The 18,319-nt window shown below is 46.2% G+C and overlaps 2 protein-coding genes across 2 annotated transcripts in view; one reads left to right on the top strand and one right to left on the bottom strand.

Moving 5' to 3' along the window:
• Window positions 1–11,830, bottom strand: part of LOC131922958 (protein HIRA) — an 89,761-nt gene extending 77,931 nt beyond the window's left edge. The window contains exon 1 of the mRNA XM_059277833.1: window positions 11,697–11,830. Coding sequence (XP_059133816.1) covers window positions 11,697–11,733 — 37 coding nt within the window. The 5' untranslated portion in view covers window positions 11,734–11,830. The remainder of the gene's footprint in view (window positions 1–11,696) is intronic.
• A 214-nt stretch (window positions 11,831–12,044) lies between these two features.
• Mrpl40 (mitochondrial ribosomal protein L40) lies at window positions 12,045–17,602 on the top strand. Its single transcript, XM_059277834.1, has 4 exons — window positions 12,045–12,783; window positions 13,393–13,476; window positions 15,210–15,368; window positions 17,164–17,602. The coding sequence occupies exons 1-4, from the start codon at window positions 12,731–12,733 to the stop codon at window positions 17,486–17,488; spliced, it is 621 nt and encodes a 206-aa protein (XP_059133817.1). The 5' UTR covers window positions 12,045–12,730; the 3' UTR covers window positions 17,489–17,602.
• Window positions 17,603–18,319: the final 717 nt, after the last annotated feature.

Below are 18,319 nucleotides of genomic sequence, written 5' to 3'. Positions count from 1 at the left end.
AATAGAATGAAAATGCAGGAGAGAAAGGTTTTGCAAATGACATCTGATAAGAAACTGATAACAGAAAAAAAAATGGACACAGGAAGACTAGAAAAGTGGCTCAGCAGTGAAGAGCACTGGCTGCTCTTCCAGAGGCCCCAGGTTCAATTCCCAGCACCCACATGGCAGCTCACAACTGTCTGTAAGTTTTAGGTGATCTGACACTTTCTGGTTTTTGTGGGCAGCAGGCATACATGTGGTACACAGACATACATGCAGGCAAAACACCCATACACATAAAAATAAAAATTAAAATATTTAAAGCAAAAAATGGAGAGATGGTTCGGTGGCTAAGGGCACATGCTGTTCTTTGAGAGGAGCTGAATTCAGTTCCTACCACCCGTCAGGCAACTCATAACCATCTATGACAACCTTGGCAACTCATAATCATCCACTCCAGGAGCTCTTCATCCACAAATAACTTCATTCATGCACAGACATATAATAAAAGCAACTTTTAAAAAAATAAATAATAAACACAGGACTTAAATACACATTTTTCCAATAAAAATATGAATTGCCAGGAAGCAATGAAAAGATACTCATTCTCATCAATCCTGAAATCCAAATCATAACAAGGTATCTATCATGTCACTTCAGTCATAACGAAGGTTACTATCCAGCCAGCTATAAAATGACAAATATTGGCAGGAATGTGGAGGAAATGGAAACTTTGTTGGGATTTCAAAAATGATAAACATGGTATCACCACGATATTAAAGTTTGAGGGCTAATTAGAAATAGAATAACTATGATAATCCAGCAATTTTATTTCTAAGTACATATCAAAATAAGCTGAAAGCTGAGTCTTGAGAAAAAGGTCAGCCTGAGTTATAAAGCAAGACTGTCTCAAAATACAAACAAACGCGAGTGCTGGAAAGATGGCAACAGTTAGGAGGATTGGCTGCTCTTCCAGAGGACCTGGGTTCAGTTCCCATAACCCATACGGAGGCTCATAGCCATCTATAATTCCATCCTAGGGGATCCAATGCCTTCTTCTAGCTTCCAAGGGTACCAGGCACACACATGTTGTAGACGTACATTCAGGCAAAAATACTCATAATAAAATAAAATAAAATAAAAATAATTTTTAAAGTTTATTTAAAACAAAAAATACAACCATGCACAAAATACAAACAAAAAGGAATTGATCTATGGTAGAGTACTTGCCTAACATGCGTAAAGTCCTGGGTTCAACATCCAGGACTGGAGGGAAGGGGTGTATAGGTGGGTGTGTGTGGGTGTGTGTGTTGAGAATTGTAATTCTTGGAGAAAAGCCACACCCGTGTTAAGCATTCTACAAGGCCAACGGAATGTTAAGAGAACTGAAATATTACAAGTTGGGAGCCAAAGTTATCTTGGGCTATATTTAGAATCCTTAATAGCCATATATTTCCCATCTCTGTGTGACCTAATATCCTTGTGACTAGGTAAAAAATTTTGAACTATACGAACAGACCCCCAGTTTCCACCAACTCATTATTTGAGGCCTGTAACAGACTTCCCATGCTTTGCTGTAACCACCTCCTTAATGTTTCCACCAATGTATTTGAAAAGTGTCTTGATTTATAACTTTCTTTGCTCCGTTACTATGAAAACTTCATCAAACTTTTGCCCCACTGGAACATGGTATTTGGGGTAACCTCAATCCACTTCCTAGGCTGTGGTCATTCATGTGGCTCCAGAATAAACTCTCTTTTACTCAAGGTGTGTTTTTGCCTTTAAAGACATACTACACATGGTATGTTATACTAACTCTCAGTTATATAATACTCTATGTGCTAGTCAGATGCAAACACATTATATAAAATGGATGCTGTACGATGTGGGTAAAGTATTCCTGAAATGCTTATGACCATGTTTCAGATTCTAAGCACTCACTATACAGACCAGACTGGCTACAAACTCATAGAGATGTGACTGCCTCTGCCTGCCTCCTGAGTGCTGGGATTAGAGGTATGCACCACCACATCCCACTAGAGTCTAACTTTATATGTATAATAAGATCTCTTGGGAATTAGATCCAAGTCAAAATAGGAGATTCATTTCTACTTCATACACACAGTATCTAAAACCATGTTCTCATGGTATGGAATTCAACATTGTAGCATCACAGTGAAAAAGTTTTGAATTTTGGAGCATCCTAGATTTGGGATTAGAGATACTCAGCCTCTAGATATGCATACATACCCACATGAAATAATCTGTACAACAAGATTATCAACTCACTCAGATATAATCATTTCTTGCCTGAATCTCCACACAGCTTCCTAAGGGTCTCCAGTTCCCTCTTCCACTTGTTGTGGTATAGCTATTCCCTGTGGGCATAACATGACCGTGACCATCAGGAAGCAGAGATTTCAGTGGTGACCTACAGAATACCTTGACCTTAAAGTCAAAGCAAAGAAATAAGCAAAAATATGCAGTGATGACCAGGTCAGCAATGGCTAGGTCAGTGATGACTTGGCCTATGGTTAGCAGCAATGGAGCTATTATAATTTTCTCACAAAAAGCCAAGTAGGGTCACAGGATCCTAACCCAAGATTCCCCTTGAACTCCTTCCTGTCTCCCAGCTGTGTGGGAGGCACGTGAGTATACAGGAAGTACCAACTGACTGAGGATAGGGAAACAGCACTGCAGTTTTCACGTCTGCCCCTGTGCTCCCATAACCAACGCAATAAACAACACAGTTTCACCAAGCTAAACTTGTGTGGAACTGTTTCTCTGGTCTGTCTGTCAGTGCCCCATCTGAGGTGAACAAATGGAGGTCTTAGTGTCTTCCTAGTAACGCGCCCCCCCACACACACACACACTCCCAGTCTAACCTCAGCGGCCCTCCAAGACCTCGTCAAATCACCCCAGATGCAGTCCCACTGTCCCTTTCTGGCCTCACCTCTCTAAATTCTTGGTCTTGCCACTGCTCACACCACAATGCCATCAGCACTTTTCTTTAAAAAGCCAGAAGATCTAACTAGCAGATCTAACTAGGCTGTGCTCCCCTCATAGGGCACTTTCCACATCTCTCTCAAGCCTGTAGTGGATGCACCAAGACAGCTTCCGGAAGTCCTTATTTGGATAGGTGCTGTCCTCAGCAAGGTCCACTCCACTCAACAACTGCACGTAAGAGTATAAAGGCCTTGGCCCCTCAGTCTGATTTAGGACAACTCAGCTCCATAAATACCCACATAAAACCATCTGTGATTATCACAATCATTACTACCTCAATCAAATATAATCATCTCTCTCTCTCTCTCTCTCTCTCTCTCTCTCTCTCTCTCTCTCTCTCTCTCTCTCTTTTTCAAGACAGGGTTTCTCCGTGTAGCTTTGCGCCTTTCCTGGAACTCACTTGGTAGCCCGGGCTGGCCTCGAAACTCAGAGATCTGCCTGGCTCTGCCTCCCGAGTGCTGGGATTAAGGGCGTGCGCCACCACCGCCCGGCTATAATCATCTCTTGCCTGGATCGCCAGAACAGCTTCCTAAGAGTCTCTCAGCTCCTGCTTCCTCCTATTGTGGTATAGCTACTTCCTCCCCACAAGACCACCTGTGGCTCTCGCTCTGCCTCCATCTAACTCACCTTCTGTTCATAATACTTTTCAATTTCACATTTGTGTGACTCCCAAGAGTGCTCCCCAATAATCCTCCTGTGTACAAAACTCTCAGGCAGGCAACTTTTGCAGCAAAATGTTTGCTCAAATATTAGCTTCTTATTCAGGCTTTGCCCAAAGCACCTTTTATTTATAATTTTCCTACCCGAGGTGGTTACAGTAGCACATATAGATAGTCCCAGAAACGTGGAAGGCAGAAGGATTTCTTGAGTTTAAAGCTGAAATTCTCCTATGCCCCTCGTGTTGCTTGTCTCTGTCTGTTGTTCCTGTCCACACTGACCTACCTGCTCCCTGTTGATGGCTCTTGCTCAGGATGTCTCTTTGCTCTCTGGCCTTACCTGCAACGCTGTTGTCCTTGCCATTTTTCACAGGACAACATACTTGTTATCATCAGATTTACCAGGCAGACACTAATGGTTTTCATCCTTCTTCTAGTACACAGTAGTTGTCACTTGCTAAGCGACTACTCTGGAAGTTCTCTCCCTATACCACCTCTTTCCTGTGAACAAAATACCCATACCAGGTTCTCCGGATGGACCCCAGGCTCTCTAGATGGATAGCTTTAGTTTGGGATGCTATTTAATTTCCTACTGTTTCTAGCTCTTAGCCCACTCCCTGGCAGTTAGCCCTTGGTATTTGTCAAATGGGTAGATTTATTATATTCTCTGCAGGATAATCTTTGGAAAGTGCCATAGCCCTGACATCTGCTCCAACAAACATCTATCCTTGGTCCTCAAAGGAGACTTGCTGCCCCTTTTGTCTATTCCTCACTACAGTACTATTTTCCAGAACAATCAATCGCCCCATAAGCTTAGTCTGTCTTGTGTTGGTTAATACAGCAGGCAGATGTTAGTTTAGGAATAAGTTTTGGGGGCTGGAGAGATGGCTCAGTGGTTAAGAGCACTGATTGCTCTCCCAAAGGTCATGAGTTCAGTTCCCAGCAACCACATGGTGGCTCACAACCATCTGTAATGAGATCTGGCACCCTCTTCTGGACTGCAGGGTCACATGCAGGCAGAATGCTGTATACATAATAAATAAATCTTTAAAAAAAAAGGAATAAGTTTTGACTAAGTTTTGAATAAGTTCTTTTTGCCAAAGGGAGGGGTGATTGTCAGTCATATGCTATCTATTCTATTTACACATTTCCTTTCTTAAAATAGAAAACTACAGGAACCCACCTTCAGGGTTCTTAAACTTTAGGTCAGAATCCTATATTTGAGAGCCACAAAAAAATTTAGCAACAATAAAAGGTTTCCAACTGCACAATGACCAAAAACTCAAGATCAAACCTGCAGTGGTTCTGAGTATTTCTGGCAGTTCTTGCCTATGTTGTCCTGCAGTCTCAGTTCTAAACATACAACATGCACACTTTTCACTGCACATGCAATCATGCAAAGTAGCATTCTTTGATACATCCCAGCTCAGATTCAAAATTATTCTTTTACTGTGCAGACAGTGTTTTTGGCTTATAGAAAGATACCAGTTTGGACTGTGTTGTATTAGAATGTGTGACTTTAAAGTTGCTATTTGAGTTACTGATTTCAGTTTCACAAAAAAAAAAAAAAACACTTAATGAGTTTGGGCTTGACATTAAAATAGTACTTCCAACAATTCCTAAAATGTCCATAAAGATACTTCTGCCGTTTTGCAATATGTATTTATAGGAAGTAGTTTTCAGCATTGACAATTATAAAGTCAAAATATCAACTCTGAAAGATGTCTACGATTCTTTATATCACACAGTATCAACTATTCAGCTGATTCAAGTCTTCATGTAAAAATAAACATATCCATCTCAGTAGTATGTAAATTTGCTTGTCTCCAATAAATGGTAAAATTATGTATCAAATAACTGCTTTAAAATAAAATTTATTATTAGTCAGTATATGTTTGACTTGTATACCAATTTTATGTGCTTATACTGCCAAAATCGCATAAAAAATTTTGGGTGAAAAGTGGTCAAGAGTGGAATAGCTGCCAGGTATGGTGGCACACACCTTTAATTCCAGCACTTGGGAGGCAAAGGTAGGCTAATTTCTTGAGTTCTGGGCCAGCCTGGTCTACAAATCAAGTTCCAGGACAGCCAGGATTACACAGTGAAACCCTGTCTTGAAAAAACAAAAAAAATAAAACAACAACAAAGTAGAATAGTTTAAACCCTAACAGAGCTGGTAAGATGGCTCATGGCTCAGTGGTTAAAGGATATAGGCCTGAGTTTGATCCTTGGCTCCCACAAGGTGGCAGAAGAGAATTGACTCCTCAGAGTTCTCCTTGATTTCCACACCCACAATGTGCCTGTGAGCTCTTGTTTTTCCTCTCTCTCCCCTTCACCCCCCACACAAAAACAGATACATAAATAAGCAAAATTTAAGAAGTCCTGACATAAATGAATTCCTTAGGTAGAAGCTTAGATAAAATGTTTCCTTATCCCTGGAGGCCCCAGCAGATTCCACCAGAAAGTCTGATCTATAAAAAGACACAGCTAGGACAAACAAGAAGGAAGTCAAGGGTAGTGGTCACCCACCCACCAGGTACCTTTCATCCCCTTCTTCCAGGATCCAGATACATAAGTGTTTACTAATCGATCAGGTGAATACTGTAGTACCTGCCAGGCACCATTCTTTGCCAATAAAGCACAAGCCAAGACAAAGTGTCTGCCTTCTGGGAGCTAACTCTCTGTAGGCAATCTCCAGTGAGTTCCAATTTTATTTTACCCAAGTATCTATCTCTACCCATATAAGCCAGTAGGCAACAGTAACCGGGGCAAGAGAAGACATATAACCTAGAAGGTCTAATCAGGCTAACAGGGAGACTCAAGGTCCAAGGCTAGAACACAGGTCCTCCCTCCTGCTCCTCCCAGAAAACAGCTTTGATTCCCCCATGACCAGAGAATTCTCAAAAACCAAATGCCAGAGACATTTCTTCAAGCAACTCAAATGAAATCTACTAAGTTGGAAGCGCCAAGGTACCAAATGACTACAAAAATGGCCACAGAACAATGACCTCCAAGCATAATATTCCTTGTATCAAGTGCCACTCAGTTTCTGAAAGCTGACCTTCTGAAGAAAAAGAGTCCCCAAGCTCTCCAGGAAGACAGAGGTGGTCAGAATCAGCATGAGACCATTACTTGGCAAGTTAAAAAGAATCCTGAGCTGGTCTAGATAGAATTACCAACTCATTTCCTTCATATCTAGTATTGTCTTGGAGAAGTCTGCAGAACTCAGCCACAGTTTGTGAGCCTGTCCTTTTGGTTACAAATCGTCTGACATATTCAGACCCAGTGAAGTCTTGCAGAAGCTGGACACAGAAGCCCCCAGCAAATATCCTGCTAGCTCGAAATAGTATTACATGGCAGGTTTTTGTTTGTTTGTTTGTTTGTTTGTTGTTGGTTTTTTTTGTTTTGTTTTGTTTTGTTTGTTTTTTTGGTTTTTCAAGACAGGGTTTCTCAGTGTAGTTTTTGGTGCCTGTCCTGGATCTCGCTCTGTAGACCAGGCTGGTCTTGAACTCACAGAGATCCGCCTGGCTCTGCCTCCCAAGTGCTGGAATTGAAGGTGTGCACCACCACTGCCCAGCCACATGGCAGTAATTTTAAAAGTCCTTGGCACTCACAAGCATACCAGTTTAGGAGCATTAGCACACGTGTCCCTGTCTAGAGACTGTCGTGCAGAAAAAGGCAGGCAGAAAACAAAAGGAACCCTGGGATTCTGCTAGCAAAGAAGAGGGCAGGCAACCCGGAGGATGAGCAGTACCCCTCCCCAATATTTAACAGCCCCACCCAGTCCTCTGGGTGATGTTGCTGATCTTGGCAAGAACATAAAATGTGTTTGCATCAATTTTTAGACCCCAGGGCTTAGTCCAGATCTGTGTCATTTGCTAGGCCTCTGAAAGCAATTAAGTTACACTAGCAACATTTAGGTAAATTGTGGGGTCAAGGCAGACACAGTACGTATCCTTTCCTTGGGCACTCATAAGACTCAAGATTGGGAAAATAACAGCAGGGCCTCCATTTGGCTTCACTGGTCAGAGCCAGGGACTGCCCAGGTGTGCCTCCCAGCTGTCTAACTATGAATCTCCTTATAAAGTTTAAAGTTTATTTTCAACCACTTATTAGATTAAAATGTCTAAAACAAAAAATACACACCACATTGTGTGTGTGTGTGTGTGTGTGTGTGTGTGTATGACAGAAAGGATCTCAATCTAGAACCCAGGCTGGCCTCAAACTCACTGCAATCCTCCTGCTTCCTGGATGCTGGGTTCACAGTCAAGAACCACCACGTACACCTAATAGATCTCAATAAATGTTAAGGGGCTGGGGGCAGGGGGATGGCTCAGTTGGTAAAGTGCTGGCCATACAAGCACAGGAGGCCTGAATTCTGCCACTGGTACCTACATAAAAAGCCAGTGCCACTCCACACCAGTAATCCCAGCACTTGGGAGGCAAAGACAGGAGTGTCTTGGGAGATCACTGGCTAGTCAGTCTAAGCCCAAAGGACGATCTCCAGTGCAGTAAGAAACACTGTCTCCAAAGGGGAGGGCAACAAAAGAAACTCAACACTGACCTCTGCTCCAGTGCAGTAAGAAACACTGTCTCCAAAGGGGAGGGCAACAAAAGAAACTCAACACTGACCTCTGCTCCAGTGCAGTAAGAAACACTGTCTCCAAAGGGGAGGGCAACAAAAGAAACTCAACACTGACCTCTGCTCCAGTGCAGTAAGAAACACTGTCTCCAAAGGGGAGGGCAACAAAAGAAACTCAACACTGACCTCTGGCACACATGTGCATGCGTACACTCACAAACAACAAATAATAAGCCAACAAGCAAATACATAAGTGTCTGAGTGAATTCCACAGGGGCCTCGGGAAATGGCTCAGTGAGTAAGAAGAGCTTGCCACACAAGCATGAGGACCTGAGTTCAAATCCCCAGCACCCACACAAAATCCAGAAATGTCCATCCATCTGTAACTCCAGCTTGGGGGAGGTGGGCAAGAAGGGTAATCACTGGAATTTCCCGGTTGCCAGAGTAGCTCTAGACTCAGTGAGAGACACCGAAACAGAGTGGTGAGAAAGCAGGGCACTTGACATCCTCTCCCAGCCTCCAAATGTGTGACAGCATATGCACTTGCACATACATGTGCACATACACCACACACCCACACAAACACACAAAAGAAAACACCACTGCCCATCTCTTATCTGTAGTCTTTCTCCAGAACACTTAAGAAATGAACCCAAAAAATGGCATGCATCTATACTACACGCATGTAACGGCTAAGCCCCATTAACTCTTCCTGTTTCCATAGTGCTTCTCATCTTTCTCATCTCGTCACCCCGACCTTTCCTCCCTCTCAGCACATCTTACCAAGATCTGGAGACACCTTCTAAGTCCTACAAGGACTTCCGAAGACACAGGCTAGATGTCCAAACCTAGAAACCTCAACGCTCCGCTCCTTGAATTCAAAAAGAAAGTCATGACTCCACCCATCCCCCAACCACATCTCCTTATCTCCTCCTTTCCTTCCTCAGCTTACCTTCTTCAGCATTCTGTCTCCTGAACTCATCTACATAGTGCACTCATACTTGGAGATAAGCCCTTCTTTAACTCACTCTTTCTGCCTCAGCCTCCCTGATAAGCTATAATTATAGGTGTGTGCCATAACTAGTACCCATACATAAACTTAACCTTACTCAGAAATGAAACTTATTTGGGCCATGATTAAAGTAAACTATATGGCCAAGTATGATAGTGCATGCCATTAATCTCAGCACTTGAAAGGCAGAGGCAGGAGGATCTCTGAGTTCTAGGACAGCCAGGGCTACCTTGTCTTAAAAAATAAATAAGTAAAATATAGTCAACAAGATTACATCTCAAAACTGTATGTGTGTAAGTATACTGCATATAACATCAATATAAATAACAGATACTAATTTTTATTTTGTATCATACTTTAGGGACAATCATTTACATTGAGTACAAAGTGAAGAAATATGTCTTTTTTACATGATTTCACCAAGGCCTATAATTAGTAAGGCGAAGAATCCTTAACTAGTAAATGATGTTATCTTGAATTCAGTCTAAATCCACATCCGAGGCAAATTTCAGTGCAAAATGACGATGTCAAGACTTACTAACATGCTGATAACCATAGACCAGAACATCTCAAGTGGAGGTGATTTAGGCTAACAAGTGGACTTCAGTAATGTCAGATATTTTTGGTTGATGTAAGGGGGCAGTTATGATGGTGGGTGCTGCTGACACCTAAGTAAAGATCACAAAATACACAGGACAGCCCCTAAAACAGCTGTGTGACTGAAAATGTCAATTGTGCCAAGGCTGAGAAATCCTATGTGAGAGGTTTCTCTAGCACTGGGCTAGAGAAATGAAGACCAACAAACACTTCTCCCTCTGCCTTTAACCTCTTCTAGTCTTCTAACTTCCCTGCCATCTTTGGGGAAACCTTCAGCTCTCTTTCCCTCCCCTCTCTGAACTTTCAGACCCCAGAAAGTATGTGCATGCTGTATAAGGGGACAGGAAACACAACTGCTGAGCGAGAAAGCCAGGAGGTACAACCATGCATCACCTCCAATGCAGTGGGGCAGTCCATTCATCCAAAGGAAACTTGCTTTTATTAGCTACTACCATTCAGGGTCTGGCTAGCAATCAACTTCCACTACTCACTGCCATCTTTGGTGACTCAAAACAGCATCCTCTCCAAGACAGAGACAATTTAGAGAGGGAGGGAGGTTGCCTTTAGATTTAAAAAGAAAAGAAATTTGCTTAAGTTTCAACACCTTTTATCATTAATAAACATTATCATTTAAATTTTCTTTTGTTTTTTCGAGACAGGGTTTCTCTGTGTAGTTTTGGTGCCTGTCCTGGATCTCACTCTGTAGACCAGGCTGGCCTCAAACTCACACTCACAGAGATCCGCCTGGCTCTGCCTCCCCAGTGCTGGGATTAAAGACGTGTGCCACCGCCGCCACCGCCCGGCTCGCTTAAATATTTCTAATTAAAAAAATTCATATTCACATTTTTGCTTGTGACCCAAAAAACAGATGTTTGGCTGTAGCAGTAAAACGCTTCCCGGACCAAATACTAAATGAAAAGGCCACGTGGATTTTCAAAAAGAAAAATGCATCTACTTGTCTTGCTTTACAGGAAAAAAAAAAAGAAAAAGAAAGAAAAAAAAAAACTATAGCTCCCTCTAGATGTATTACAAAGTAGAAACGATGAACAAGACAGTTATCAGGGAGACTCTTCTTCCTTTGGGCAGAGGGTGGCTGCTCCCAGAGACTCAAGTACTAACAGCTGGGAGAGGGCTCTAGCTCTTCTTCGCTCCGCAGAGCAAGTAGTTCTCAAAAAAACTTGATGCTGCTCTGCACCAGCCATCTCGACCAGGGTGAGTCCGTTCTTTGAAGTCACTATCACACATCCAAAGTCGCTCGTCTCCTACAACTGTACACTACTGGCCCCCATCTTAGTTACGCTCCAGCCCTGCACTAAATGTGATTCCTTCGTGGTCCTCCAAAGGACCCTGCTCCCAGGACCGTCCTAGGACCGCAATAGCCCGAGTGGGTGCACTGTCACCAGTTCCAGGCCTCAAGAGCGGTAGTACAGTCAGTCTCTCATGCAGATTCTAGATCTCCACCGAGCCACTGAAAGGCCACAAGGGGGATGTCGCCCCAGTTTCATACTCACTAAAACCATCTGAGCACACATTGGACGGTGAAGGCGGGTGGCAGCACCAAGCCGGTGCCCAGGCCGGCTCACAGAAGCCAGGCGCCAGGCACTCCAGACTAGGGGTGGGCGGCGCAGGACCCAGCGCCATTGCTTGGGGCGAAAGCGGACTTCGCTGCAACCAGCCCGAAGCACGTGCCGGGGCTCGCCGGTATCCCGGAGCCCAGGACAAAGTCTGCTCGCGCCCGCTCTGCAGCTCCAGCACCCGGCACCCGAGTCTGGGCAAGGCGGGCAGGGCTTGCGCGCGCCGCAAGCCAACTCCAGACCCCACCCCGCTGCAGGCTCGGCCGCCCACGACTCCTGCGCGCACTCACCATTGTGGTTGACCCAGGTTGGCTTCAAGAGCTTCATTGTTCGGCCGCCGCCGGGCTGAGGCCAGAGCCGTGTCCCTCAGCGCGCCTGGGCCATGGAGCCGCCGCCGCTTCCTCCCGCGCCGCCTGCCCTCCGGCCGCCGCCCACCCTTGCCCTCAGCGCCGCCGCGCCATCGCCGGCCCGCGCCCCCAGCCGCCGCCACAGCCGCCTCCTGCGCTCGGCCGCCGCCGCCGCCGCCACAGCCGCATCCCCTGCGCCGCTCCTCCTCCGGCGGCTCCGGGGCAACGCCGGAAGTCACGGCGCGCACCTGCCAAATCGCCCCGGCGGGAAACCGCTCCCTACGCGGACGGGGCCGCCTCAGCTCTTTGGCAGGCAGGGGGAGCGCGGGGCTACTCCGCTCTGGGTCTGGCACGGGCGCGGTCGCTGGTGAGGCTCGGTTTGGACGGGCTGGCAGAGCCTCCAGGTTCCGCCCGGCGATGCGGGGCCACGGTAGTGTCCAGGTCTCTAGCCCTACCTCCGCGGCTCCGAGTCCAGCTTAGTAACTAGCTTCCGTCATCCCTCAACACGCGCTATTGGGCATCTCGCGAGCGCCATCCGGGCGGGCGCCAGCATGCAGCTAGCGGCAGACGGCAGCGGCCCTGGTCTCTAACGGATGCAGAAAAGAGCTAGCCTGGTGGAGGGGTACAGGGGGCTAGACGGGCGCATTTATTGCGGCGTTTGCATAGACGTGAACACAGAGGCCAGGCGGAGCAGTGAGCAGCCACGCCGGCACAGGAGACACTTGGGCAAGGGCTGCAGGCCTGTACCGCAGCACCAACAGGAAGCGGAACGCCAGCCGCAGGGACGCTGCGAAGCTAGCCGCGCTTGCCCGGGGCGGGGCTGCGTCGGGGGCGGGGCCAGAGGCGAGCTCGCCTCTCCGAATCCCGGACCGGAGAGTTCCGGGCCGGGGCCTGCCTGACCCTACTCGGTACGGCAGGTCGGACCGCCCAGGGGCGCGCTCCCGGAAGCTGCCCGCCCGCGGGTGGCGTGAAAAGCTATGGCTACCGCGGTGATGCTGTGTGCTGCGCGGGCTCTGCGGCCGCGGAGCTGGTGAGTGCCGACGCGGGTGGCGAAGGGCCCAGGGCGCGTGCGCGGGCTCTTCCCGGGCGCTGCTCTGGCACTTGCAGATTATTTCAGGGATAAACTGATCCCGTCTGTTGCAAATGATAATCTGAGCTGGGAATACAGCTCAGTAGACAGACTACTTGCCTAACGAGTCTGAAGCCTAAGTAAGGCTCCATCCTAGCGCCACAAAAACATTGGGCGTGGCGGCACACGCCTGCAATCCTAGGGCTGTGGAAGTAGAGGCTAGATCAGAAATTCAAGGTCATCAATAGCTACGTAGCACGTGTAAACCCCAGGCTATGTTACCCTCTAATTTAAAAAAAAAAAAAAAAAATCCTGCTAGAGCGAGTAGGGGCCCTACCCAAAGTGCGAAACGGAGTTTTGAAAAATCCTCTCTTTGACCTTTAAGCATGGTGGATCAGCCTAGGCAAGAGAATTGCCTGGAGTTCCAGGATAGCCCGAATTACAGAGACTCTTGTCTGAAAAGAAGTAAAGTAAATACAAACGCCCTCCAGGTTTTGGGAGCCCTGTAGTTATGTGTATGTGCCTTCTCTTTCCCAGTCAGATCTTTATACATACCCTTCTCTCCTTCAGGATCCCTGGAATCTGCCACATACAGGCCAGACACACCCACCAGAGAGCTTCCTTGCTGTCCTTCTGGGAGCTCATCCCCATGAGGTAAAATTCAGTGTGACCCTTAGCTTTTGGAGTGTGAGAAACACATGTATGCATATAACCAAAACAAAGCAAGATTGCCCAACCTTTGGTTAGCAGATCAGTCTATCAAGCTAATAGTTAAATGTAGGTAGATGCCTCTGTCCTTTCAACAAGCTGTACTACGATAGCATGTATGTGTAGTAAAGTAGTTTAAATAAATATCAGTTAGCTTTGAGGAGTTCTGTGTGTTTTAAAGGACATATCTTAACTTCTGTCTCTCCACAGGCTTTGCTCTTCCCTGCTTAGCTCATCCTGATTCATTGAGTGGGAGGACGGTTCAAAGACTAATAATAATAGTTCCTCTAGAAACTTTGGATACTTTCTTGGGACTTGATTTAGTCAATTTTAATGCTAAAGGGTTTGCTGATTGTTTTTAAGATTTCTTTTTTTATTTGTGTATGTGCATGTCATGTTTTCAGGTGCCCTGGATGGGGCTTACAGATCCCCTAGAGTTACAGGCAGCTGTGAGTCCCAGGTGTGGGTGCTGGGAACCACACTCCAGTCTTCTAAACTAGTAAGCACTCTTAACGACTGAGCCATCTCTCCAGCCCCAGATTTGCTTATTCCTAATGGCAAATTATGTCTGGGAGATGTGTTCCTAGAAGCAAACCAGATAATTGCCAAAGATTTAGGGCATGGAACTTTTTTTAAATGTGTTATGTTTGAGTGTATGGATGTACATTGCATGCCTGATGATCACAAAGGCCAGAAGAGGGTGCCAGATCCCTTGGAACTGAAATTAATTGTGGTTGTGAGCCACCAGGAGAGTGCTAGGAACCAAACCCAGGTCCTCTGCAAGAGTAGGAAGTGTTCTTAACCACTAAGCCATCTCGGGCACCCCAGAAATTGGTAACAAATTCTGAGAAGTAAATAAAGACATAGCCAGTCACTTTTACTATCCTGTCTCTTTTATTCTTAAAGCATTTTTTTAATCACAAATTGATTTAAAATGTGAATGAGCTTTTAATCCATTTCAGTAAGTAAATTTTAGTTCAGTAAGTTCACATCTCAGGGCAATTTCAAGGTACCCCTGAGTCACAGACTGACACTTCCAAGCTAAGAATGTAGCTCAGTGTATTGAGTCCTTGCCTAGCATGCACAAAGCCTCCACTTGAAGCCCCAGCACCATAATACCAGGAGTGGTAGAAAATGACCATCCTGGCAATCAGGAGGTAGAGACAGTAGGATCAGAGTTCAAGGACGTAGCCACATAGCTCCATGACTACATAGCTAGTTCAAGGCAAGCCAGGGCTATGTGAGAATGTATCTTTAAAAAAAAAAAAAAAAAAATTGCCGGGCGGTGGTGGCGCACACCTTTAATCCCAGCACTCGGGAGGCAGAGCCAGGCGGATCTCTGTGAGTTCGAGGCCAGCCTGGGCTACTAAGTGAGTTCCAGGAGAGGCGCAAAGCTACACAGAGAAACCCTGTCTCAAAAAACCAAAAAAAAAAAAAAAAAAATTAACACTGCCGCTTAGTAAATACGTGTAGATTTGTGCTGCTTCCTGGAGTTGATAGGACCCCTACAGTCCTCATGAAAACAGATAAAAACTGACTCTGTCACTAAGCTCATGGAGTCAGCACTGTGGGCAACTCTTTCTTGTAGTGTATGGTACAAGTGTAAGGCACTTCCTTTAGCATCCTGTCTGTCCTGGGATTGAAGTAGAAACACTGGGTGTCTGTTTCTTATCCACTAGAGCGGAACCTCTGCGAAAGAAGAAGAAGGTAGACCCTAAAAAGGATCAAGCAGCAAAGGATCGCTTGAAGAAGAGGATCCGAAAACTGGAAAAGGCCACCCAGGAACTGATTCCTATTGAAGATTTTATCACCCCAGTGAGATTCCTGGATAAATCACGGTAAAGGTTCTCCTCTAGGTTGACATCCTTAATGCAAAGGAATTCCCTCAAGTAGTTCTAGTTGAAGTTCAAGTCTGATGGGAACAGGTGAGTAGGGTTGACTTGGCCCTGGTCGGAGTCCTTTTCATCTTGATTGTGCTTTTTGGGAGTTTGGATCAGCTTTGCTCCGAGGGTCATGCTCATGTCCGTGAGTGTTGACTGTAACTCATGACATAGGCCTTGGCTCGTGGCTCTCACCGCATCACCACCGTAGAAAACTCTCAGCTTCTTGTACACATGTTCATAGTTGGTGTGTGTTGCAGTTGTGTTGTGTGTAAGTTTAGCAGCTAGCTCATGCTTTCCTGGAGAAGTGAGCAGTTTATAGAGCCCTGCAAGGTGGGAAGCGCTGGTGCTTTGCGGTGTTCTGGGACTAAACAGGCTCTTGTCTCGAGATTTGGGTGTTTGTTCCACTTTTCTTCTGTACCCCTCTCACCAAAAGGAGGCTTTGCCTGGGCCAGAAACGGTGGCACTGTAGTTCTCTGAGTGTGCTCTTTCTCTGACAGACAACACCTGCTGTCATGTTCTACACTGTGTTCTTCTTCTTTCTTTTCTTAAGACTTATTTTTATTTATGTGTACTTGGGGTGTGTATGCTCATGTGACTGCAGGTGCCCTAGTGACCAGAGAAGGGCAGCAGATCCTCTAGAGCTGGAGTTACAAGCAACTGTGAGCCACTTAATTCTGGTGCTGCGAAAGAAATTCTGGTCTCTAAGAACAGTAAATGGTCTTAACCTCTGAATCATCTCTCCAGCCCTAACATTGCATTCTTAATTTACCCCCAAATATACTATTTTTCTGAGCCCTGGTTGTGCCTGGCAGTGCCTGCTAGTAGGGCAGTGAAGTCATGTGTGGTCACATTGTGCCCTGCAGGGTCAGTCAGTCATGTGTGGTCACATTGTGCTCTGCAGGGTCAGTCAGTCATGTGTGGTCACATTGTGCTCTACAGCAGGGTCAGTCATGTGTGGTCACATTGTGCCCTGCAGGGTCAGTCAGTCATGTGTGGTCACATTGTGCCCTGCAGGGTCAGTCAGTCATGTGTGGTCACATTGTCCCTCTGCAGCAGGGTCAGTCAGTCATGTGTGGTCACATTGTCCCTCTGCAGCAGGGTCAGTCAGTCATGTGTGGTCACATTGTCCTCTACAGCAGGGTCAGTCAGTCATGTGTGGTCACATTGTCCTCTACAGCAGGGTCAGTCAGTCATGTGTGGTCACATTGTCCTCTGCTGCAGGGTCAGTCAGTCATGTGTGGTCACATTGTCGCTCTGCAGCAGGGTCAGTCAGTCATGTGTGGTCACATTGTCGCTCTGCAGCAGGGTCAGTCAGTCATGTGTGGTCACATTGTCCTCTACAGCAGGGTCAGTCAGTCATGTGTGGTCACATTGTCACTCTGCAGGGTCAGTCAGTCATGTGTGGTCACATTGTCACTCTGCAGCAGGGTCAGTCATGTGTGGTCACATTGTCCTCTGCAGGGTCAGTCAGTCATGTGTGGTCACATTGTCCTCTACAGCAGGGTCAGTCAGTCATGTGTGGTCACATTGTCCTCTGCAGCAGGGTCAGTCATGTGTGGTCACATTGTCGCTCTGCAGCAGGGTTAGTCAGTCGTGTGTGGTCACATTGTCCTCTGCAGCATGGTCAGTCAGTCATGTGTGGTCACATTGTCCTCTGCAGCAGGGTTAGTCAGTCGTGTGTGGTCACATTGTCCTCTGCAGCAGGGTCAGTACTCCTCAGCCTCACATCTTTGGACTTGTGTGTTCACAGACAGCGACTCCAGGAAGAGCATTCTTCAGAGGAGAGCGAGCAAAGAGCTCTTCTGCTGAAGAGGTGGGCACTCTACAAGCAGCAGGAACATGAGGCAGAGAGGGTCGCCATCAGAGCCATGCTGGAAGCCCAGCAGGAAGCACTTCAGGAACTGAAGCTTGAGTCTCCAGAGCTCTACGCTGAGGCCATAAAGCGGGACCCCAGCCTATTCCCCTTTGAGAAAGAAGGGCCACATCACACGCCACCAGTCTCTAACTACCAGGCCCCTGAAGGCAGGTACAATGACATCACCAAGGTGTACACACAAATAGAATTCAAAAGATAGAACTAAAAACCGCTGTCCTCAGAAGATGCTGGCCCCGGGAGTCGGAGCGATGAGCTGCAGTCTGTTTTCCACAGATCATACATCCCGGGAACAAATAAAATGTAATCACAAGCACCTCTGCCCTTTATTTCAGTCCAAATAATTCACCTAAGTTGGGTGGGGTTTTCAGACGGGAAGACAATGAGAGAAAGACAACACTGACCCTCCAGTAGGGAAAACGTGGCTTAAAAATAAAAATTTTAGTTTCATTCTGAACTACTTACAGAAGACACAAAATAACCCAGAGGACCGGAGGTGAAACTTATGCCGGGTTTTGCCAGTTGGGCAAATGTGCCAGAAGCTGGACCTTGCTGTGGGATAGCTGCAGAGTTTCTGGGTTTTAAGGTCAGGAGGTGGCCTTTAGAGAGTGGAACAAGCTAGGAACATGTTAGCGACAGCTGCTCTGGCCTCCAGAAGAGGATGAGACCCGGCTGAGACTATAGCAGTTACTATGATTCATCTGAAATGATTCCTGTAATCCCAGTGCTGGGAAGACAGAAGCAGAAAGAAGTTGAAGGCTAGCCTAAGGAACAGTGTGAGACCCTGTGATCTAAACAAAACCAAAACTCGGAACTAGTGAATGTAGTACTTTGTTCCAGCTGCTGTAACAAAATACCGTAGCATGGGCAGCTCACACAATGGAAACATTTTCTAGAACTCCCCACACTGAGGTCTTAGCATGCTTGACGTCTCCTGCGGCCGCGCCTTTGGTTTGCAGGTGGCCTCCTTGTCTTCGCAGATATTTTTCAGTCCTTGTTTATCAGATATGAAGGCACTATGCATGCTGCCAAA

Source organism: Peromyscus eremicus, chromosome 12 (assembly GCF_949786415.1).
Source record: "Peromyscus eremicus chromosome 12, PerEre_H2_v1, whole genome shotgun sequence".
Taxonomy (NCBI): domain Eukaryota; kingdom Metazoa; phylum Chordata; class Mammalia; order Rodentia; family Cricetidae; genus Peromyscus; species Peromyscus eremicus.
This window is presented reverse-complemented; position numbering and strand designations above follow the sequence as displayed.